Source organism: Euprymna scolopes, chromosome 18 (assembly GCF_053919585.1).
Source record: "Euprymna scolopes isolate OS-2025 chromosome 18, ASM5391958v1, whole genome shotgun sequence".
NCBI lineage: Eukaryota > Metazoa > Mollusca > Cephalopoda > Sepiida > Sepiolidae > Euprymna > Euprymna scolopes.
Genome location: NC_136499.1, coordinates 66172707 through 66197193, shown reverse-complemented (window position 1 = coordinate 66197193; position 24487 = coordinate 66172707). Strand labels below are relative to the sequence as shown.

Here is a 24487-nt window from a genome sequence, read left to right as displayed (position 1 = left end):
CTAATAGGGAATTAATTAAAATGAATGTTAAAAAAAATATGCAAATTGAGTAGATCTTTTGCAGATGAATGCGGTTCCACAGCCCATATATATAACAAAGTTGTATTTTATTTTTAAATAAATAGAAAAAAGGGTTTTTAATATGAGTATCAATACATAAAACTCCCAAATTTATAGGAATATATATATATATATATATATATATATATATATATATATATATACACACACACACTGGTAATCTACATTTAAATGATTTTTTAAAAAATCACAATCGAAGTTTCACTATTTTTAAATTATATTTTATTTTTTATATTTAGATGAATGCCTACATTTTATTCATTAGTGTCAACATGTGTTTCGCTATCATCATTGAAAAAAAAAACTGTTCTTGTATCATCATACAGCTCACAGAGACAAACGGATATCAATATATAAAAAAAAAACAGCAGCACAGATTTCATAGGATGAAATACAAAAATATTTAAGAATGATAGGTGTAATACTAATTCAAAACTTTGAAACAATCATATAAAAGCTGATTAAAAAAAACTCATACAAATTGGATCAAATGTCTCTTTTAAAAATTCATCAAACAGAACTCAGATTCACAGATTTCATACCAAAATCAGACCAGCAAAATTTCTGCCATTTTTGAAGATGGCTGGTTCATTATTTGTTTGAGATATGATCCTGTGCAGTTCTAGAAAGTTCACCTTTCTAGGCTTTGCCTTGCTGCCCTTTGAAAAGGAGTTAGTTTACTACTAATTGCCTGAGGTACTCTTATAAGAGAAGGTCAATGAAGCTACCATAGCAATTTTTGTTCAGCTAGAGTGCTCTTCTTTTAGGATGCTGGTTTCAAATCCCACTTTCCGTCCTTGTGTCACATCTTCCACTGTAGGAGAGAGATAAATACAACTCTGGTTTACAGAATGTAATTTTACCTACTTAAACATCCAATGCATCAAAACCTTATTTTGAAACCCTAATTAAAAGCCATATATATTTTTCATGCATTTGAACTCGGCTAAAATTAATCAATTTACGTAATTTAATTATTCTCTAGCCTCAAAATAAGAAATACAAGAAAACAGTGGGAATAAAAAGATTCATAGAGAAAGAGAGGTAAATCTTACTCAAGAATATCCTTGGCTTTTTGGCTGTAACTTCACCTATCTGAACATCCAATAAAGAAAAAATATTTTGGGACTCTCTTTTTTATCAAATTACAGTCATATATATTTATAACAAAATAAATATTTCTGCAGATGTGAACTTAAAATTTTACTGAAAAATCGAGAAAAGAACAATCTCGGAAACTTGTACGTTATGCTAGAAGTGGAATTATACCAGTGTTTACAAACATAAAAGCAAAGTGATTTTATTTTTATTTTCTTCTTTTTTTTTTAAAATCTTATTCGATTTAATCACAACTTCTACACAGTGATCTAATGTACGTAACTGTGATCCATCATATATTTCAAGACAAAACTTCCTTATCAAATAGTGTTTTTTTTCAAATCTCTCGAAACTCATGTGGACTAGTAATATTGTTTTGTATATTTAAATTACCCACTATTTGATAAAGAATATTATGGAACATGGTTACATATATGAAATAACTGTAAAAATTGTCACTAAACCTACTAAAGAAAGGAAAACTTTTGTCGTTAATGCAAGCATATTTCCACTTCTTGCATTGTGACAGCCTTCTGTAACTCTTCAATATGCATATGACAATGCTTCATGCAAACTACATCACCTCATTATGTAAATATATACATACGCATGTCAAAGGGGTCGAGAGTTCCATTAGTCCAGCCAGCTTCAGGTGGACTCTCAACAAATTCTGGGGCTTGCTCCGCGGGTTTAACATCTAAAATGTCATCAGCAGTTCCAAAAAGTGGGATGGAATTCATGTTTGCAAAAGCAGCGAGTGCTAAATAAATAAATAAATAAATAAATAAATATTCCTATAAAATCAAATCTGTTTACACTTCAAGATGCAAATTATTTTCTATTTTCTTTCAATTATGAAATATTTTTATTTTCACTAACCATCATATCTTATTTTTTATTTTCACTAACCATCATATCTTTTATTTTTTATTCTCACTAACCATCATATCTTTTATTTTTTATTTTCACTAACCATCATATCTTTTTTTTTTATTCTCACTAAGCATCATATCTTTTTTTTTATTTTCACTAACCATCATATCTTTTATTTTTTATTTTTATTTTCACTAACCATCATATCTTTTATTTTTTATTCTCACTAACCATCATATCTTTTATTTTTTATTTTCACTAACCATCATATCTTTTATTTTTTATTCTCACTAAGCATCATATCTTTTTTTTTTTCACTAACCATCATATCTTTTATTTTTTATTTTTATTTTCACTAACCATCATATCTTTTATTTTTTATTCTCACTAACCATCATATCTTTTATTTTTTATTTTCACTAACCATCATATCTTTTATTTTTTATTCTCACTAACCATCATATCTTTTTTTTTCACTAACCATCATATCTTTTATTTTTTATTTTTATTTTCACTAACCATCATATCTTTTATTTTTTATTCTCACTAACCATCATATCTTTTATTTTTTATTTTCACTAACCATCATATCTTTTTTTTTTTTTCACTAACCATCATATCTTTTATTTTTTATTTTTATTTTCACTAACCATCATATCTTTTATTTTTTTTTTTTTTCACTAACCATCATATCTTTTACCAAAAATTTATACTTTTTACATCAAAATGAATAAAGGCAAAAATTGGGCCCATTTTTCGCACTAACAATAAAGTCAAAATGTTGTATTTCAAATGAATTCAACCTTATACATCTTTTTATATACTTCTTATGTATATACAATATTTGTTACAAGGCTAACTAATTTGCATATTGGTATTGAAAGATGGCATATTAATTAACTATTACTGTTTGAATTAAGGTTGAACACACATTTGAAGAGAAATTTTCTTCACAAAATATATTATACAGAACTTCCATCAAACTACACTGATGTAAGTAAGATTGTCATATATGAGATGCCTTAAATAAGTTTTCAGACTTGTGTTTTTGGATAGGCATTTAAAATTGTCGTAGACTCTTGAAAATTCAGCATGTCATCGCTATGCATCTTATGAGATGATTGGTTGGTTGGTTGGTTCAGGTTATTTAATGCCGATTTTTAATAGAGTATGTTTGTTTTTTTCAAGTCGGTTTCTATTTAACCCATAGTTGGGGCCCTAACAAGTACTACCACTCCAGGTCAGAGTGGACCTGGGAGCAATGGCAATTAAAGGGTTGCTCCACACTCCCCAAAGCCCGCAAGCTGGGGCCTCACCATCGGATATAGTTTAAGGTCATATCCAGGACCTTATGAGATGACTGACCAATTTTTATGATTTCAGGTTCAAACGAGCAAAAAATGCCACAGAACCATATGGAATACTTCTGACTGCTTTTGGACCATCTTACATGAATCGAGCATCAGTTTTTGAGTGGTATAAGAGATTCAAGGAAGGCAGGGAGTTTGTGAGGGATGATGAAGGGGTGTGAGAGGAGTAAAGAAGTCAGAACTCCAGAGTTGATTAAGCAAATAAAGAATTTCATGGATAAGGACTGTCGTGTGTCTATAGAGATAATAAATGCACAGTTTGCTGTCAGTGTGGGAACCGTACACACAATTATTCACAAGAAACTAAAGATGTAGAAGATTTGCACAAAGTTTGTCCCAGGGGTGCTCAGAAAGAAAGACGTTGTCATGACAGCAGGACAGAAGAAAAACCTTAAAGGCTGACGCTATGAGACAACTGAGGAGATGAAAGAGGCTGTGATGAAGGTCACTGACACGCCCACACAAGAGGACTTCCATGGATCCTTCCAGAAGTTGTTGGAACGGCACAACAAATGCATTGCAGCCAGAGGAGATTACTTCAAAGGGGACTAGACTTTCATGTGTGTACTATAAATAAAAGTGCCCATACGAAAAAAAAAAGTCTGGAAACTTATTGAAAGCACCTTGTAATATAAAAAAATAAAAATAGAAATATATTTTAATTGGTGTTCATTGAGATGAGTATTATTTATTAATTTTATTTATTGCAAACTATTATCCTCATCTTTTCTTAGTTGTTTCATGACGTTTCGACCAACTATTCCTCTGGCCTTCGTCAGGTGGTAACCGCGACGGATAGGAACTCTGAATCTCCTGACTACATTCACTGCAATTACTGCCTTCAGTAGTTGTTGTCTCCCCACATGGCACAGTTGATAGAGACATTGAATCTCTACAGTTCCAGGTGAGAATTGTCTGAAGATAGTGGTTTCAATCCTACCCAAAGCCGGCCAGAGGCTTATTTGGCCAAACCGTGGTGAGACGACAACAACTACTGAAGGCAGGAATTGCAGTGAATGCAGTCAGGAGATTCAGAGTTCCTATCCGTCGTGGTTACCACCTGATGAAGGTCAGAGGAATAGTTGGCCGAAACGTCATGAAACAACTAATAAAAGATGAGGATAATTGTCCACAATAAATAAAAATAAAAATATATTGTATTAATAAAAAAAGGTTGAAAACTGTAAAACTCATATCAGTGTTGTGTGTTAATTTGTTTCAGTTTGTGTTTAATTGTTACACTTCTGCATTGTATTATATTCTATAAATTACCTTTCTATAGACACATGCTTCAAGCAAGCTACATTAACCTCTTAACTATTATTTGTTTTTGTTTTATTCGATGATTACTTTCATTTTGATATAATAGTCCTGTTTCATGACATATTGTTTTATTTCCTAAATAACTATTTAGAGTTTGTATTCAAATGTTACTTTCATTAAAAGAACTTACTCGATTTTTAACAGGATCTATTTCAAAATTGCACGTGAAAATGCAAATTGATTTTTTTCATGGTCACGTTTCAAAAATAAGTTTGTATCAAAATTACCAAAATGTTAATATTTATCTAACAAATGACTAAATATGAATAAATGAGAAAAAAAAAATAAACAGGCAAAAATCATTTTGACTTACAAAAATATTTTCTTAAGTAAATTAATTAACTAGTGGAACCGCATGAAAAGGTTCAGTGTAACTTCTACATCAATCTATATAATTTACTGTTAATAATAATATTCATTTACAAATAACATTGATTTATGTATCTAAAATTGTAAAAAATTAATTCTGTTTAAAATAATAAATATTTTCTCTCTTGTTACTATAAAGATAAACGTCAGCTAAACATTCTTCATGTAGTTTTATTCTTTCTTACTACAGATTATACACCAAATGTAAATGGAAACAAAAACTCTATGAAATTCAAGTAAAAAAAGAAATTAAATTTCATTATATTATTTAAATAAAGAATAGTTTGGAAATAAATTTTGTTACAATTTAAAAATAAAATTATTAGAATTAGTTTTTATTTTCACTTTTTGACTTTCAGCCTCATTGACACATTTTGTGAATAACTATCAATTTGTCATTTTGCCAGTGCCACCGGCTAAGATCAGGTTATCATCAATTGATCCTCTCCATGTCTTAAGCAGCCTACCATGTGACTTTAGGCTATCAACATGAATATGGAACACATTTTGAAGCATTCAAGATGACTGACGACAGGTGACATTGCTATATGAGTTGAGATGTTATAAGACAATTTCTCATGGAAGCCTTTACAATGAGATTGGCAATTATATTCATCTAATGCACTGCAGCCAGGATCGTGTCATTTTCATGTTTCATCACCAACCATATCTTGCAGCCATACAAAAGTACAGGTCAAACGTTTGATGACTGCTGTCCATCATAGGTTTTGTAAAATTTTTAGCAGCTGCTTGAAGACTCTTTATGCAGCAGACAGTCTCTTGCATTAATTCAGTTATACATTTATTCAAACATAATTAAACATTATTCAATTATTATTATATTAGAAAAACTTACATTTGGGTCTATCGTACAGGTCCAGGCCTGTAGGATCTGACAGATCAACCAATAGGCCCTCAGCGCTGTTATTGTAATCATTATTCCGATTTTTATTTACAGTAGAATATAATCCCTCTGGAACCTGGAAGAAAAAATGTGTATAAATTTTAAACAAAGCTGTTAAATAATAAAAATAAAAAACATTAAAAACATTAAAACAACTCCCAGACTAATCTTAAACTGAAGAGGACTATCACAGCAAAAATGACCAAGGGAGGAGTTTCCATTTTGTATGCTGTATCCAAGTGTACTTATTATTGAGTTCTGATAAAAGAAAAACTGTTGAAGATTCATAATCCAAGCTTGGTGGACAAGTCATGCACAGATTGAAGTCTATTTGTACCAAATATAGTTGGGCTGCAGAAAGGATTGTGAATTTCATTAACAATTACATGGGTGGCAGTTTCTTAGGGAACGAGAGGGAAGGAGAAGTACACCCTATATTATTCATAAAATGTGATTGATTGATTTTACGGCATGTCAACCTATGTGGTCATTTAATGCCAGAGTCTTTTTTTTTTATATATACATTAATAGTTATAAGTTTTATGTATGTATCTGGTGTTCAATGTTTATGCTTATATAGTTCGATGAGGTATTATTTGTTTTTTTTTTTGTTTTTTTTTTTTAACTTTGTTGAGTTATGGAGAGCAGTAAACGCATTGTGGATGCGTTATCGGCAGCTCCCATTACTCTCGCTTCTCTTTATTTGTCCCTCAGTCCTCATTTTTTAAATGAGTGATTTTTCTGACAAAGGGAGAAGAAAAAGCTGTTTTCTAGGCTGGCAGTATTTTGCGTGAACAGTCGGCAGAGGTGGCAGAAATTTTCTGTTTCTATGTATATCCTTGTAGCCATGTCACTAGTAAGGGTGCTGGAGGTAAACGTTTTATTCTGGGCTGATGTTATCTGTCTGATAGTCAGGGACCCAAACCTTGGATTAACCACTAAGGAGGCTGTCCTATCAGCAGGTGCAAAGTACTGGAGCTGCTGTATTGCCATTTGGTGAATGGATTCTGGACCATGCAGTAGCTTCTGGTGGGGCCTCTCGATGCCATATTAGTGGGTAATTGTTACGGCTTTACCTTATCATGTTCTACAAAAAAAAATTTCTTTGTTTCTTTTTCTCTCTTAGTTTCCCCTCTCTGTCCTGCTCTAAGCAAATCTGACGACCTAGTCCACAAATTCCAAAATTCCATCATGACAAGTTTCAAGAAAAATACACGATTAAACCCGGATTTCCAACTTCCAACGTAGACCCCCACTACCATGTCTCCTTCTCCAACATCAGTGGTCTACATTCTAGCCTTCCAGAGGTTGAAACCCAATTACAGGAGACTAAACCAGACCTTTTATTTTTAAGTGAAACTGGCATTGGACAGGCTATTTCCTTAGATGAGTTCGCAATTAAAGGATACTCTAACTTAACTTCTAAATCTGACCCCCAAAATTGTCATGGGCATGGAATATGTGCCTATATTTTAATATAGGCACATATTCCATGACAGATTCAAATATGGCTTTCCATGTGGTAGGGACATCTCCAGAGAAGATCCTAACTTACCCTATACGTGCTTCTGGGTTGCACTTGCTCACACTACTGTGTTTATATTTACTCTCTATCGTCTCCACAACAGCGGATTTACTATCTTTAAAAGCATATCTGAGAAAATTGGCCAAGTCTGCTTATCCTTCAGCTAACATTCACGTATGTGGAGACAACGTGGAATGGTTGACCCACTCAAACAAGATCAATGATGAGGGGAGGGTCTGTCATGATTTCTCTATTGCTTATGACCTCACTCAGATTGTTCACGAACCCACTCGTATGCCTTACAATGATGGCCAGTATGCGAGTCTACTAGACCTTTTTCTCACAACTTGCCCTGAGCTATGTTCAGTTTCTGTTCTATCTCCTCTTGGATCTTCCAACCACTCTGTTGTATCAATTAAGATAAAAATGAAATGTAATAAGTCCCCAGACGTACCTCTTCATCATACAGTATATCGATACGCTAAGGCTGACTGGGATAGCTACCGTACATTTATATCGGATCTACCTCTGCGTTCCATGTTTAAAAAGGATGTGTCCTCTACAGTATAAGACCTGACGGAATATTTAATTGTAGGTATAGACCGTTTCATAACCGCGAAAAAGTTCCAGCAAAAACCTAACACCCAGCCATGGTTTTCTCCAGAATGTGCTGCTGCTTTGCGCACAGAAATCACTTTTTCCACTGCTTCCAACGTAATAGATGTATGGAAACTAAAGCTGCTTTCAGGACTGCCAGCAACCATTGTAAGAAAGTAATAAAGAATGCAAGAGAGTCGCATGCTCAGTCCGTCAAGTCAAAAGTAGCTGAGCAGCAGCCTGGTTCCCACCAGTTTTGGCAAATAGCAAACAGAATCCTGAACACAAGTGTGTGCTCTATCCCAACTATCATCAATGGACCTGAGGTAATCTCATCAGCATCAGACAAAGCCAAACTCCTTACCAAGAACTTTGCAGCTAATTCTACCCTTTGTGACCAAGGCCGCCAGCCCCTAATATTTCCTCCTGTATCAGAAAACATGCTATCTGATATACATATATCTGTACGTGATGTTGCCAAGCTAATCAAAAACTTTGATTCCAGTAAAGCAACTGGCCCTGACGGTATTCCAATTATAGTACTCAAAAAACTTCAACCAGAACTAGCACCCATACTTACAAAACTGTTTAAACATTGTCTTAAGGAGAATTGCTTCCCATCACCCTGGAAAATCTCATCAGTATGCCCTGTATTTAAGAACTCAGGTGATCGCTTATCCCCCTCTCAGTACAGGCCAATAAGTCTCCTGTGCGTCATGAGTAAGTTGCTGGAATCTGTGTTAAATACAGACGTAATCAACCATCTCAGCAAAAATAACCTTCTTAGTGACACACAATATGGTTTCCGTTCTGCTAGATCTACAGCAGATGTGCTTACAGTTATATCTCATAGGATTAGCGAATCTCTCGACAGAGGCAACCTTTCTAGGGCAATTGCTCTTGACATATCTAAGGCCTTTGATAGGGTATGGCATAAAGGTTTACTTCACAAGATCTCTAGCTATGGTATAGCTGGAAATGTCTTCTCAATTATTAAATGATTTCTTTCTGATAGGTTCATAAGAGTAGTAGTTGAGGGGCAAAAATCAGAAGCTCACAGTATTAATGCTGGAGTCCCTCAGGGGTTCATCCTGGGCCCAACTCTTTTCCTGATCTACATTAATGATCTTCCAAATCACATCCTTACATCATTCGTAGACATTTATGCTGACGACACTACTATTTATGGTAGCACATCTAAGACCGTAAACGACCAAGTTCTCTCCGATTCTCTCTCCTCTGATCTTGAGCACATGGTACAATGGGGAAAGGAGTGGCTGGTTACTTTTAATGCATCTAAAACCAAGCTTCTCTCTTTACATCATCAACGTTCTGATCCACATCTGACATCAATTGAAATGAATGGCTCTCGTCTTCAGGATACCTCAAGTTTTGACAAGCTTCTGGGCTTGACCTTTACTCCTGATCTTAAATGGAACTCGTACATCAAATCTGTTGCCAAGGCCACTGGAAAAATGGTGGGATCCTTCTATCGATCCAGTAGATATCTCACTGCTGATGCAATTCTCTACATAAGAGCCAGGTACGTCCAAGGATGGAATACTGTTGTCACATCTGGGCAGGAACTGCTAGAAAGGACTTGTCCTGCCTTGATAGAGTTCAAAATAGACTTCGTAGCCTTGTAGGAAATATCCTTTTCTCTTCCCTGCAACCTCTATCTCACAGAAGGTTTGTCTCTGCTGTATCGTTATTTTCATGGAAAGTGTTTGACTGAGCTTCAGTCTATGGTCCCCCCTCACCAAACTTTCACAAGAAACACTTGTCTAGCTGAAAACACTATTAATAGTTCCCCCCACTCTTTATCTGTGCCTAAACCTAAACGTAGATTCCATGAACAAAGCTATTTTCTTAGAACTGCACACCTGTGGAATTGTCTTCCGTTTTCCTGCTTTCCGGCTGACTACAATATGGTTGTCTTCAAGTCTAACGGAAACAAGTTCTTGATTAGCCGTTCCACTTGTTAACAAATTTACCGAATTTCCATTTACTAACAATTACTATATTATCCAATTTCTACTGTACACTCTTTAACCCTTATCCTCGAGTGGCCTCTTGGCCTTGATAAGTGGTGATGCTGATGTAAAAAAAAAAAAAAAAAACCCTGTTATCTTCAGATACTTGAGAAAGATAGTTGGGTCTACATGAGTGAATATGTCGTTTACAGTTTTTTCATTATGTAGATTCAGTCGGTTTGTTTTCAGGTCTTCGCATCTTGTTAGTATATGATTATGATTGATTTGTATGGTTCCTGGCAGGGTATGCAGAATAGGGTTTCTTCTTTTTTGAGTAGATAAGGGTGTGTTATAGAAGTATGACCTATTCGGAGTCTTGTTATTATAACTTCCTCCTTTCTGGTAATTCTTTTGTTTGGTTTCTGTTTTCCTATGGTTTCCTTGATTTGGTATAGCTTGTTTTTAGTACAGGAGTTCCACAACTCTTGCCACGTGTTTCTAATATATTTGTTAATGATTTGTTTTAAATCGGCATGAGGGATCTTATCTTTGGTTGGGGTTAATTTAAATGCTGCTTTGTCAGCTCTATTGTTACCCTTTATGTTGATATGACTAGGTATCCAACAAAAAAGGATGTTTTTATCGTTAGGAATATCATCAAATCTATTTAGGGTTTTGGTGATTATTGGGTTTGTTAGTTTCCTGTTTTCCAGTGTTTTGAGTACCGATTTGGCATCTGAGCAGATAATAAATTCTGTATCTTTAGAGGATTCTATAAGATCAAGTGCCATACCAATGGCCGATACTTCAGCATTGTAGATCGATGCTTTGTCTGGTAATCTTTTGATTAGGATTGTTTTATTGTGTATGGCTGCACATCCAAGTTTGTCTCCATCTTTTGAACCGTCTGTATAAATTGTTGAGTGTTTGGAATACTTTTCTTTAATTATTTGGACTTTTTCTTGATATATGATTGAATTAGTTTTTGTTTTAGGATAATTAATTAGGTCTGATATTATTTTTGATTGTTTTGTGAGCCAGGGGGGATATTTAAGTTTTACAGATTCGTGTATTGTTGCAATGTCTATTTGGGCTTTTTTATGGATTCTTCCATACGTAGGCTGAATGGTTTTATAGCATTTTCTTTTCTATTAAAATCATGTATTGGGGGTGGAAAAGAGGTTTTTGTATAGGGGGTGGAAGACACATTTATAAGCAGGATTAGTTGGACATGAAGCCAATTTTGTATATTATTGTAGTCCTAGTTTTTCTCTTCTAAGTGACAATGAGGGTTCATCTGTTTCTACATATAAGCTTTCCACTGGGAAGGTGGGAAAGGCTCCTAGAGCCAATCTTAGCCCTTGGTAATGTATTGTGTCTAATTCCTTTATGTAGGACTTTCTTGCAGATCCATAGATATAGCATCCATAATCCAACTTGGATCTGACAAGGGATCTGTGTAACTTAATTATTGAGTCTTTGTCTGCACCCCAGTTTGTGTGAGCTTTTAAAAGTTGGATGGCTTTGTTGCATTTTTGTTTGAGGTATTTAATATGAGAAATTAATGTTAGCTTTTTATCAAAGATGATGCCAAGGTCTTTATATTGATCAACTATAGGTATAATTTCATCATCCAGTTTCAATATTGGGTCATGGTGCATTTTTCGGATTTGACAGAATTGGATGGCTTTTGTTTTTTCTTTTGAAAATTTAAACCCATTTTTTGTTTAGACACGTAAATGGCGTTCTATTCTTGGAATATATTTTGATCTATAACAGATCAGGAAGTCATCCACATAGAGGGCACATTCTGTTCCTACATTTATATTTTTAACAATGTTATTTATTTTAATGCTAAAAAGTGTGACAGACAAGATGCCTCCTTGTGCTACCCCGTTTCTTGTTTTTTACTGATGGATAGGGTATCTACTATTAAAGTTTTTGGAGGAGGAGATTTTTGCAAAAGTTTCAGCAAAACAATCTACCATTTCTTTCTTGCTAATAATTTTTTGGTTGTTATATGTCAGGTGTTCAGTAGGGTTGCTGTTACTCTTCCCTTAAATTTTCAGATCATATCCCAAACCTTTTTACTTTTTGTATTTTTATTTATTTTTGATACATAGTTTTTCCATGATGTTCGTTTTGATTCTTTAATGGTTTTGTGAGCTTTAGCTCTACTGTTTTTATATTCATTGAGATTTTCTTTAGTTGGTTCTTTTTGGAATTTCCTTAGTATAGCTTGACGAGTTCTGATAGCTTCTTTGCATTTTTCGTCAAACCAGGGTTTATTATATTTTGGGAAAGTAGAGCTTTTTGCAATACATTCCTCAGCAATTATTATTATATTATATATATATTATACAGTGTATTGGTAAAGTATGTGATATCATTTTGATTTGGATTATTATCCGATGTTGGTTTAGTCTGGCATAAATTTTGGAATTTTTTCCAATCAGTCTTCTGAACATTCCATTAGGGTATTTTGTTTTCTGGCATTGGATCATTATTTTCAAGTGTAATTGGAAAGTGGTCACTTCCATATGAATCTTCTCGTACATTCCATTTGTAATCCAAGGCAAGTGTTGGATCACATAATGTTAAATAAATTGATGTGAATGTACCAGTTCCTGGGTGTAAATAAGTGTGTGTTTTATCATTAAACAGATATAGGTTTTCATTATTTATAATTATAGTTTTTCCCCGTTTGCTTGTTTTTTCACTTCTCCATATCTCATTATGGCTATAAGGATGCATGGCTTTGGAAGTTGCTGTATTAGTTTGCTCAAATCTGTTTCTGTGATGCTTTCATTGTGGGGAGGGGGTATGTATAGCAAGCAAATGTTGATAGTTTTGTGGAGTGTCGCTTTTTACTGCAGTAGTCTGCAGTTTTGTATTGAGTTGTATTTAACTTTGGATATGTCATTTCTAATAAGAATTGATGTACATCCAGAGGCTCTCAGTCCAGTATTGTGTATATGATTTTAGTTTTAATTTTTATAATGTCATCTGATTTCATAAAGGTTTCTTGGAGACAGACTAGTAGAATAGTAAGCTCATTTAAGTTTGCCTTTAAATCATGACAATTCCACTGGATTATATTATTTGTCTTATTTCTATCCGGTATGATTCTGTGTGTCATGTTTTGTATTTTAGTTTGTTATTTGGGTGTTTTGGGTTTAGTTATCTTTTTTTGAGTTCTCATCTATTTCCATCTCTTTGGATGTAGAGGGTGTATCTCTTGTTAGTGTCTGTGTCTCAGCTGAGAAATCTTTCTACTTTTTTTTTATGTTTTAGTTTAGGGCTTTTTGATTTGCTCTGTCTTATGTGTTCTTCCTGGCTCTTGGTTTCGATTAATTAAAATTTATTTTCGTTTTCAATTAATAATGTTTCTGTTCTTTGTTTATTTTGGTTTTTGGAAGAAGGTTTTGTGTGTTTCTGTTCTGCTTCCATCTTTCCTGATATTGTGTGTCTACTTTTGTCCTTGTTTGTGACTTGAATGTGTCACGGTATATTTGTACTTTTTGTTGATCGGATTCTATTTTGCTCTTTGGAGCTTGTTTTTGGTTTTGGTCACTTAGTTTAGTTTTCAAGGAAACTAGTCTTTGTTTCTTGTTAGCTTCATTTTGGTTTGTTTTTAAAGTTTCAATTAGATTTTTTAGTTCAAAAACTAGTTTACTGAATAACTCTTGGTAGTTGGTTTGGTTAGTTTGGCTTGGGTTTTTGTGATGTTTGCATAGGTGTTTACTTTTTGGTAGGAGTCTAGGGTGTATTTTCTTTGTATTTTACTTCCACAATTTCTTTTTTGAAGGTTTTGTATATTTTGGAGTATGCTTGATGGTTTTCCAGGCAATTTGGGCATTTAGTTTCATTGGGGCATTCATTTTCCACGTGGTTGGGTTCTTTTAAACCACATTTTCCACATGTTTTGTGCTCTCTGCAAATTTCTCTATAATGCCCATATTTGTGGCACTTAAAACATTTTAGAGGGGCTGGTATATATAGTTACACTTTTTCGATTGTATATCCAATTTTGACTTCTTTTGGAATTTTAGGAGTATTAAATGTTACTATATGCATCGTTCTAGGTATGGATTGACCGTTCCTTCTTATGTTAATGCGGGCATGATCAATCACTCACTGTTTTCTTAGAGCATTTTTGATTTCTTCTGTCATAACTAAGGTTAGTTCATGGCTTCTTATGACGCCTTTTGAAGTGTTTAACCTTTCGTGGGCAAAAGTCTTGCATTTATAAATATGGAATTTTTCCATTCCCAAGAGATTTTGGTATCTTTGTAGTTATCTACTGTAACAAGTAGGTTGCCATTTTTCATTTTTTTAACTGTTTTAGGATTGCTGTTTTGAGTTAATACCTTTTCAATTAGAAATTGAGACAGATCGCTGGCCTTTTTTTCTTCCAAGGTTTCAATAACTATAAATCTTGGGAAGTTTTCTTTATCAATATGTTCAAGATTGAATTCTTGCTCACTATCTGAGCTGGTGACATCTGAGATGTTAGAGTGAATTCTTTTGGTTTTTTGGGGGTTTTTAATTAGATCCATGTATAGTTGATTAGTTTTTCATCTTTCTTGCTCCTCACTCTCTTTGGAGCTCAAATGTGGGAGATGTTAGGGGGAAAACCCATTCGCCCATTCATCTCAAGGATACGAAAAAGATATACTCAATCGCTTGAGTTTGTGCCATCACTTCCTGATTCCTCCTTTAGTTTCATTTTCCCAGTTTAATAGACACATTTCCTTTCCTAATCATAAGTTTAATAGACACATTTCCTTTCCTAATCATAAGTTTAATAGACACATTTCAAGGCTTGGTTTGATGTTCTTGGTGGATTGGTATTTTCATTCTCAGCCTTGCAGAGCATAATTGAGGTTGTATTATTATTAGTTGCAATGTTTTAAGATAGGAAGCCAGTAAGGAAGTAGGAGGGAAAGAGGGGGGACTGATTTTGTTTTGGGTTTTGCAGAACATGCTTTAGTTGTGCAAATAATTAAAAGGAAAAACAAAACCAAAGGTGTTAATGTAGGTACATTTATGTCAGGGAGTCATCTTCCGACAGTCTGGTCTGGTTGCACTAGTTCATAAAATATAAACAATCTATTGAAATTTAACAGGTTCTATTTGGCTGGTGAAGACATATCTTTGTGTTGGATGTATTTTCTTCTTAATGGGACACACTAGGTTACAATGATTTTGACTATGATGGCCCCTTTAGTTAAGGAATAGTTTGATGATGGTTTTAATATGCATTATCTTCTCAAAGATAAAAAATCTATAAATCCGATAAGAGTGAAGACCATTCAGGATTATATCATCACCAAAGTGTTCCTGTATATCACTGAGTGGCAATAAAGCAAAAATAAAAATTAAAAAAAACAAAAAACTGTTGTACATTCATAACCGAAACTCAGTGATTAAGTCTAGTATAGACTGGAGTTTTTTTGTACTAAATATGGTTACATTTCAAAAAGAATTGGTAATTTTATTAACAATTCCATATTTTTTTCAGAGTGGAGTAAGGAGATCCCCTTGTATTTTTCAATCTTTTAATTTATATGTCCTCGTCAAAAAAAAAGAAAATCTTGTGGACAAATCTATATGACTTTAAAGGTTCTATTAATTTATTTTTGTGTTTTTTTTTTTCAACTATGGATGCCAGCTAGCACCAAAATAACATAGTTAATTGATTAAAGTAATTACAAGAATTTGTTTTTATTCATTTCTATTACTTGTACTTGCTAGTTCTAATATAGGTCATCACGAGTGATTGCTCACTGACAACAACCAGTGATGTTTAAACTTCACTTGATGCCCCCTTCCTCTCCATACACATGCACACATGTATATCATGACTTGTACACTATTCATTTTCCCGATAATTGTACATTATCCTACATACTAGTATTCTTGCATTTTTGATGAGTCTTAACAGTACAACTGTTGTGCATCCATGCACGGTATACACAATGGATACGGGAAGGAACTGGTTTTGGTGTAATTGCAAGAGTTAAGAGTGGAATAAGTTCATGGAATTTCCACCATTAATAATCAACAAGAGAAGGGTCTTTTGGGCATGTGTATGCTGTGTGATAATGTATAAAAGTGAAACTTGTCCAGTAAGGGTTAAATGGAGAGAAATAAAATAAGAATGATATGATAGATGTGTAATGGGTCTTCAAGACAGGCTTAGATCTGATAAGCTCAAAGGAAGATTAAATTTGGGGAGTATATAGTGATGTGTGCAGAACAGCAGACTTTGTTGGTTTGGCCACATTAAAAGTTCTTGGATTAGTAAATGTAGAGCAGTTGAGATATCAGAGTCAGTTGGCAGAGGAATGGCAAGGGAAAGAGGGAAGGAAGTAATAAGGATGGACTTGAGAGAAAGAGGGATAACTAAAGACCTGCTGAGAGATAGGTTAGCATGAAATTTAATTTTTAAAAGCCATTCAACATGGTAACATGTAAAACAGATGTTAAATCAAATATGACAATGATGTCTCAGAAGTTTAAAACATAAATGTGCTGATATTTCTTTCTGCATCGAAATAAGACCACGTTTCTGATCATTATATTGAAGCTAATGATGATGTATTTTATTCATATATACTTATGTGTGTTTGCATGTTGGACAAAAAAATAAATACAAGCAAAAAAAGTTAAAAAGAAAACAAAAAAGCAAAAATGAAATAAATATAACAAAATAAAAATACTGATGCAACTTACTGTGGGTGTGTGATTGTTTGGTGCAGAATAATTTGGAAGTGGTGGGATCTCTGGAGGCACTGGAGATGGCGCAAACGCCCCTGGGCGATCATTGTAATAATCCACTTCATCTTCCCAGGCCTCGCCATTGAACTGTGTGTCTGTCCTGAAAAAAATTATAACAAAATTAAAATCTTGATTTTATGATCATTTCTTGCAGATTTCACGCAATGCATTTTTTTTCTTGTTTTTCTAAACGTACAATTTTGTTTTTTCATTTATCACAACTATATTACTATCAAAGCAGCTTGCTATTATTAACACCAATAATGCAACATAGTTTTTTTGAAATACTTTATATATAGTAGAGAGCAAATACCCAAATACAGCTATTTGTATATTTGCATGACCATTTTTTTAAAAAACAATTTGATAAATTTTCGATGATTTTCATTTTAAACTTTATTATCCTATTTTCTTATTTACAAGGGGTGTGCAATAAGTAATGCCCCTGACCCACTTCCAGTTCTCTGATCCAGCTGAAATTTTGCATGTGCAATGCTTTCTATCTCTACGGGTTATGTGGCAATTTACAGCTCTGAAATAATTGTGGTTTCTGTTTTACAGGTGTTTGAACTGAGTCAGGTGTGAAATGGAGCCTGTTGAATGTCGAGCAGTGATCCGGTTTTTGTATTTGAAAGGATGCACACCACAGAAGACTTTTGATGAAATGAAAGAAACTTATAGTGATAATGCCCCATCATATGACCTTGTAAAACGCTGGTATCGTTGAATTCAAACATGCCCGGAAACAGCTCCCAGACCTGCCCCCCCCTTCTGCCATTGATGAGGCATCTGTTCGTCAAGTTGCCATTTTGGAAGATTGGCGCATTACTATTCGCCAAATAGCCCAGGATGTCAAGATTAGTACAGGGTTGTGGAAAGCAAGAACGCGTTGAGTGCTCGAGGATGAATTTGGAGATGTGCCAAGAAGATGAGTCAAAGTTTTTCAAAAGACTGATTACACAGGATGAAACCTGGGTCCATCACAATGATCCAGAGACCAAAGCCCAGTCAATGCAGTGGAAGCAGTTGTACTCACCACCTCCAAAGAAAGCAAGGGTGCAGCCCTCCGCTGGCAAGGTCATGCTCACAGTCTTCTGGGACCAGGACGGAGTAGTGATGACAGATTTCCTGGCAAAGGGTACCACAATTACAGGAGCCTATTATACTTCACTTTTGAGGAAATTAAGGGAAGCTATCAAAATCAAGAGGCGGGGCAAGATCAGCAAAGGTACCCTCCTCCTGCAAGACAACGCTCCGGTCCACAACTCGCATGTCGCCAGATCAGAAGCACGGGCGTGTGGTTATGAAATCCTACTCCATCCTCCCTGCTCTCCTGACCTTGCACCCTCTGATTTTCACCTCTTCCCAGCCATGAAGTTGTTTTTGAAAGGAAAGTGTTTCCCAGATGATGCAGCCTTGATTTCTGAAATCACATCGTGGTTGGAGGACCATCCTGGGGTGTTCTACAAAAACGGTCTCCAGAGCTACATCAAACGATGGGTGAAATGCATAACTCTGGGTGGTTCCTATGTAGAGACAGACTAATAACTGTGCCAAATTTCGTTACTCTACTGCTATGGGAAGTGGGTCAAGGGCATTACTTATTGCACGCCCCTCGTATATACAATAATTTTGTTCATTTTACCAGTAACTAATTAAAGTGATTTATTAAAAAGTTGATAAATTACGGAAACATTTTTAAAAAATATTGTGACACAAGGTCGTTTTTAAAGTGGGGTTAAACCAGCTCCCCGAACAAAAGGGAAAAGGGGCACTCTGGTTAGGTTCAAAAATAGTAATTGTCCCAGTATAGAGGGTTTCCCCTCCATTGACTGGGACAAATTACCTTAAGTGCAGCATCTGCAGAACAGATACTACACTTTGATCTTGTTTATATATTTTATTGAGAAAGAAAAAATTGAACATAAAAAACGTACAAAAAATTCAATTCAACAAAATTAGGCACAAGGCCCTACAAGAAATTGGGAGGGGGAGGGTACAGGGTCTTTTTGACTATGTAACAGATGAGACTTTGAAGTCTTACTCTTGACTGGCAACATTTACCAAAATACCTCAATCACTCTGTGGATCCTAATCTAACTAATAACCCCAGCGTTCAATGTAAAATTTAACTATGTACAATTTGTATATTCATTTCTGTATGTTGTGTGTGCATTTTTTTTTTTTTTTTTTTTTTTTGTGTGTGTGTGTATGTGTGAGAAAATAAAGTTCGATTTCATTAGAAAGAGTTCTTGAATTAATTGGCATAAAATGTTCGTGGAGTGGGAAAAAACTAATGAAAATGTTCATTTCAAAAATAAGGAAAATCTACTAATGTGTTGTTAGTAAGACCCCCCTGTACTATTCTATGTGGCTAGATCCCCCACTGTTTTCCGGGGAACCGAAAACAAGCAGAGCATCCCTAATGGGGTTTGGGGAAGTCGCCTTAATGGAGGTGGGAGAAAATAAAGCAACGGATGGAGGGGGTAGGAAGGTGACCTCTGAGTAGGGGGATGATCGGGGGCATCAGAAAATAAAGATGAGGAGCAGGGGGGTTGGGCAGACTCAGAGGTTCTCTAATACCAAAAAATAAAATCAGGAACAGGATCTCATTTGTACCACCAGTCAAGAGTTACTTTACTGAACTTATAATGCTAACCTAGGCGGGATGGGTTCCGTAGGACCCAGCACCGCCCATGCCATGCCTAAGGAGGGAACACGTATTGAAACTTGGCTCCTCGACGGATGCACAAACTAGTGCTGTGCACCCACCTCTTGTCAAATTCCACTCTAGGCAACCCCTTCCAATCGCATCTGATCTTTACTTTAAGCAAATGTTTAAAGTAAACGATCAGATCCCGATCAGGAACAGATGTCCCTTCGTGGACCAACTTGAGGCGCGCGATCCAAATGGTCATGCGCGCTACTGCTAGGATCGCCAGGAAAACCAAACTTTCCTCCCTGGGGAACGGCGGCTCCATGTTGTACACAAAAGTTCCTACGTCGAGATCGAGCAGACACTCGGCATCGATGCGAGCTGTTACCCCCTCGACGTACCTTAATAGGGGCTGTATCCGGCTGCAACTAAAAAACGCGTGCTCGATTGTTTCGGGCTCGCGTTCGTCACAGCACGGACAGAAGCGGCTGGTATGTTCTTTATACCGGAAAAGTACGTCGAAGAGGGGCAGCGCATTTCGGACCAGTCGCCAAGTCAGGGAGAATTCCGAGTTATTCAGAATCTCCCGTCCCGGCGTCCAACGCCATTGAGAACGGACAACCTCCATCGACCATCCCATCCGCCTACAAAGTGGATCCTTCGCGGTCCCCTCCACTAAATCCCGATACAGTTTCTTCCTTGGCTGATCGAGGACATTGGTCCCCGGCAAAGCTCTAAGAGCGGTTCGGCATTCGGAGAAGAACTTGGACTCCCCCTTCGGTCTACGACGACCTTCTACCGAAGGGTTGGGTTTGAGGTTGGGAAACGAGTTCTCAACCACAGGGACCCAAGGAGCGTCTCCTTCAAGCGAACGACCCAGGAAAGCCAATCTCTCGGCGTTTCTATGACACAAGAGACTGGGCTGACCCAGGCCTCCCTCGCTCGGATTTTGAACACAGACCTCTCTGCAGACATAATGCTTACCCTCGTTCCACAAAAGTGAATCGAGGCGCCCTTGTAAGCGGGTTAGTCGTTCTGCAGGGAGAGGAAGTACAGACAAACGGTAAAGGATGAGCGGAAAGACGTATGTAGCACACGCCTCCGCCCGACCCTTCAAGGACAATTTCCTTCCAATCCAAGTCTTTACTGACGATTTGACCTTAGACTGTACTTCCGACCAATTCTTTTCCAGCTGAAGTCCCGGTCCAAACCAGACACCGAGAATGCGGACCGGTCCATCGGTCCAGCTGAAAATACCTGGAAGCGAGTTTACCCCGGTCCAGGCCCCCAACCGCAGGCCAACAGACTTGCTACGGTTGAAGATGGCCCCTGTTACTTCTTCGTATCGAGCGAGCGCCTCGACCACCGCTTGAACGTCCGTGAGGCAAGACACGAACACGGTGACGTCATCGGCGAACGCGGAAACCCTGGCTCGTGTGCCTCCAGGGAGAGCTATTCCGCGCAGGACTGGTGTAGCCGCCTCGTCCCTTAACTTGCGAAGGAGGGCTTCCAACGCCAGGACATACAACAGAGGCGACAGCGGACAACCCTGTCGCACCGACCGAGAGACAGCGAATGACTCCGACAGCTTACCGTTGATCTGCACCGCTACCGTCGGCCTGTCATACAGAACAAAGATCCACTTGCGGAAGTCCGGATTAAATCCGGCGGCCTCTAGCACAGATCCTAGGAACCGATGGTCGACCCTATCGAATGCCTTGGACTGATCCAAACTGATCAGCGCGGCTTCGGCGTCGTCTTCTGTCCCCTCTATGATCGAGCGTATCAAGTGCAAATTGTCTTGAATCGATCTCCCCTTCACAGCATAAGTCTGATCCGGTTCGATCAAGTCAGTGATGACAACCTGCAAGCGATTCGCAAGAATCTTTGCCAAAATCTTTAACTCTGTGTTTAGCAGAGTCAAGGGCCTAAAATCATCAAAGTTTTCCCTCCCACCATGCCGTTGACCTTTCCTCAGCAATGTGATCACACCCTTGGTCACCTGTCCAGGGATGGAACCCTGGGCAAACCAATGGTTGAACATATCCTTCAGAATAGGGACCAACATGGGCGACAGCCTCAAGTAAAACTCGTAGGGTAAACCATCAAGCCCCGGGGATTTGTTATAGCCGACCTGCTTCAACGCAGTAATGACCTCATGTTCAGTAATAAGACCATCACAGCTAGCCGCTCGAGCCGCCGTGAGGCGGGGCGAGTCAGCCAAATAGCTGCCAAACTCATCAACCCTGAGTCCGGGTAGTTGGGTGAAGCGCACCGATAGATGCTCCCGAAACCCCTCGCAGATCTCCCGAGTCGATACTAAGGGGTGTCCTTCCAGGTTATGTACTTTGATCTTGACCCAAAGGCCAAGAACAACAGGGTATTTATCTGCTCCCCCACCGAGCAAATTAGGCACAAGGTCGATTTTTAATGTGAGGGGTGAAGGAGAAATGGGGACCAACTCCTCGGGGAGTAGGGGAACTGGATAATGACAATTGATATGAAGGGTTTCCCCTACATTGACCAAGATCTTATATGTGGGGTTGGTATTTATTTGCTCCCTCACCGAGCAAATTAGGCACAAGTCCGATTTTTAATGTGAGGAATGAAGAGGAAATGGGGACCAACTCCCAGGGAAGTAGGGGAGCTGGATAGTGACAATTGGTATGAAGGGTTTCCCCTACATTTACCAAGTTTCCCCCACATATGGTCTTTGCTTGCAGTATCTGCCGGAACAGATACTACAATTTGATCCCGGCCCGAAGGCCAAGAACAACAAGGTATTTATTTGCTCCCCCACCGAGCAAATTAGGCACAAGGCCGATTTTTAATCTGAGGAGTGAAGGGGGGAAATGGGGACCAACTCCCCGGGGAGGAGGGGAGCTGGATAGTGCCAATTGGTATGAAGGGTTGCCCCTACATTAACCAAGGTCTTATATGTGGGGTTGGTATTTATTTGCTCCCACACCGAGCAAATTAGGTACAAGGCCGATTTTTAATGTGAGGAGTGAAGGGGAAATGGGGGACCAACTCCCCAGGAAGTAGGAGAGCTGGATAGTGACAATTGGTATGAAGGGTTGCCCCTACATTGACCAAGGTCTTATATGTGGGGTTGCCCCCGCATATGGTCTTTGCTTGCAGTATCTGCCGGAAAAGATACTACACTTTGATCCCGGCCCGAAGACCAAGAACAACAGAAAAAAGGCAAGCCTCTTTTCTATTTATTTAAAAAGAAAATACAATTTTCTTATATATGGGTTGTGGAATTACATTCACTAGCAAAAGATCTAACTAACTTGCATATTCTTTTAAACATTCATTTTAATTAATTCCCTATTAGTTGCTTCGGTTTTCTAATGGGATAATCATTTTTAGTTTACTATTACGTGTAATTATATTCATGCAGGTATTCTACATGATTTATAATTGCATAATATTTGCGTAAAAAGTTTATAGTAAACACAAAATTGTTTCCATATCTATTTATGTATACGTATATATTGTTGTTTAACAAATTTTGCTTACCAAACTCCTCCTAGAATTTTTGATCTACAGACATGAAACTTCATATATTAGGTATTTGAATCCATGCAAAACTTTATATTTAGGTTTTAGCCCGGAAAAATTGGTGCAAAATTAAAAAAAATGAAATTTGCCAAGCGAAGGTCGAATGTCGGCATTATGAATGCATAACTTAGTAGCTATTGGTTCATGTTTTAATTTTTAGCCTTGCAGTAAACATGTTTTCATAGCTCAGTCATTGACGGCAGAGCCAAAATAAATTGTGAGCTGAACGTTTTGGTTTCAAGTCTCGGTGGTGGTGCATGAGTCTTTTCTTTCTTTCTTTTTTAATACTTTTTAAATCATTACTATATATTGCATCCTATCTATCTATCTATATATCTATCTATCTATAAAAGTGAAAATGTCTGTCTGCCTTTTCTCTATGGTAGTTAAGGAAGACTATTATACAGAAAGGCATTACTTTACATATTCACACTTTTTAATATATACATAAGAACATAACCTTATGAACAGTACATAGGGCCCGAGCAAAGCCGGGCGGAACTGCTAGTATATATATATATATATATATATATATATATATATATATATATATATATATATATATATATATATATATATATATACATATTCAAGGAAGGTAATTTAAATGAAAACTCGCGTATCTTAGCTAGCTAAAAAGAAAGATATATTAACGAGGCATTAGAGTAGCAAGAAGAATTCATGAAAAGGGGGAAATAACTTCTTTCTTTCCTCTCTCTCTAAAAGAGGAATTTTGTAATAGATATGTCAGAGTTCAATTTTCCAATAAAATAACAGTAAAATAAACAGTGGTAGTTGTTGTGACACAACAGATCACAGGTATGTCTAACCCTTCATAAAATCAAATAACAAAAACACAGAAAAATATCAATAAAAAAGGGCAAAAAATAAAATAAAAATAAATGAAAAATTTATGTTTAATTACTTTACTACAGAGAAGAATAAGACTTAATTCAGACCTTTAAAATTATTTGTAGAATTTCTGAATTAATCACTTAATATCAAATTTACTAGCAACAATATGCCCCCTCCAATTGCATAGTATCTGCTAGTATATATAATGTAAGTGTTGCATTTGCTAATGAAAAGTCGATTGTGATAATTTCTTGTTGATGTAGGCTACCCTTCTCTCTTGAACGAAAAAATAATGCTTGTAAGAATTGATTCATACCAACTAAACAGATACAATACTTCCACCATAATTTAGCATTAAAATATAACAATAGTGCAATGAATAGAAATAATAGTATAAATTCGGCTTTAGATAGACATCAAATCTCTAGTAGATGTAAAAATGTTAATTACATATTTACAGAAGAAGCAAATAATAGTGAAAGATGGAAAAAAAAAAAAATAAACAGCAAAAAT

General features: G+C 36.4%; 1 protein-coding gene across 18 annotated transcripts in view; it reads right to left on the bottom strand.

Annotated features, from left to right (window-relative positions):
• The window catches only part of LOC145297650 (SHC-transforming protein 1-like), a 438749-nt gene that overhangs the window by 16276 nt on the left and 397986 nt on the right, over nt 1-24487 (bottom strand). For all 18 annotated transcript variants that reach the window (XM_080143795.1, XM_080143788.1, XM_080143792.1 and 15 more), the window contains 3 exons: nt 16852-16996; nt 5971-6094; nt 1787-1939 (listed from right to left, as the gene is read on the bottom strand). In XM_080143795.1, the coding sequence (XP_079999921.1) occupies nt 1787-1939; nt 5971-6094; nt 16852-16996 (422 nt within the window). The remainder of the gene's footprint in view (nt 1-1786; nt 1940-5970; nt 6095-16851; nt 16997-24487) is intronic.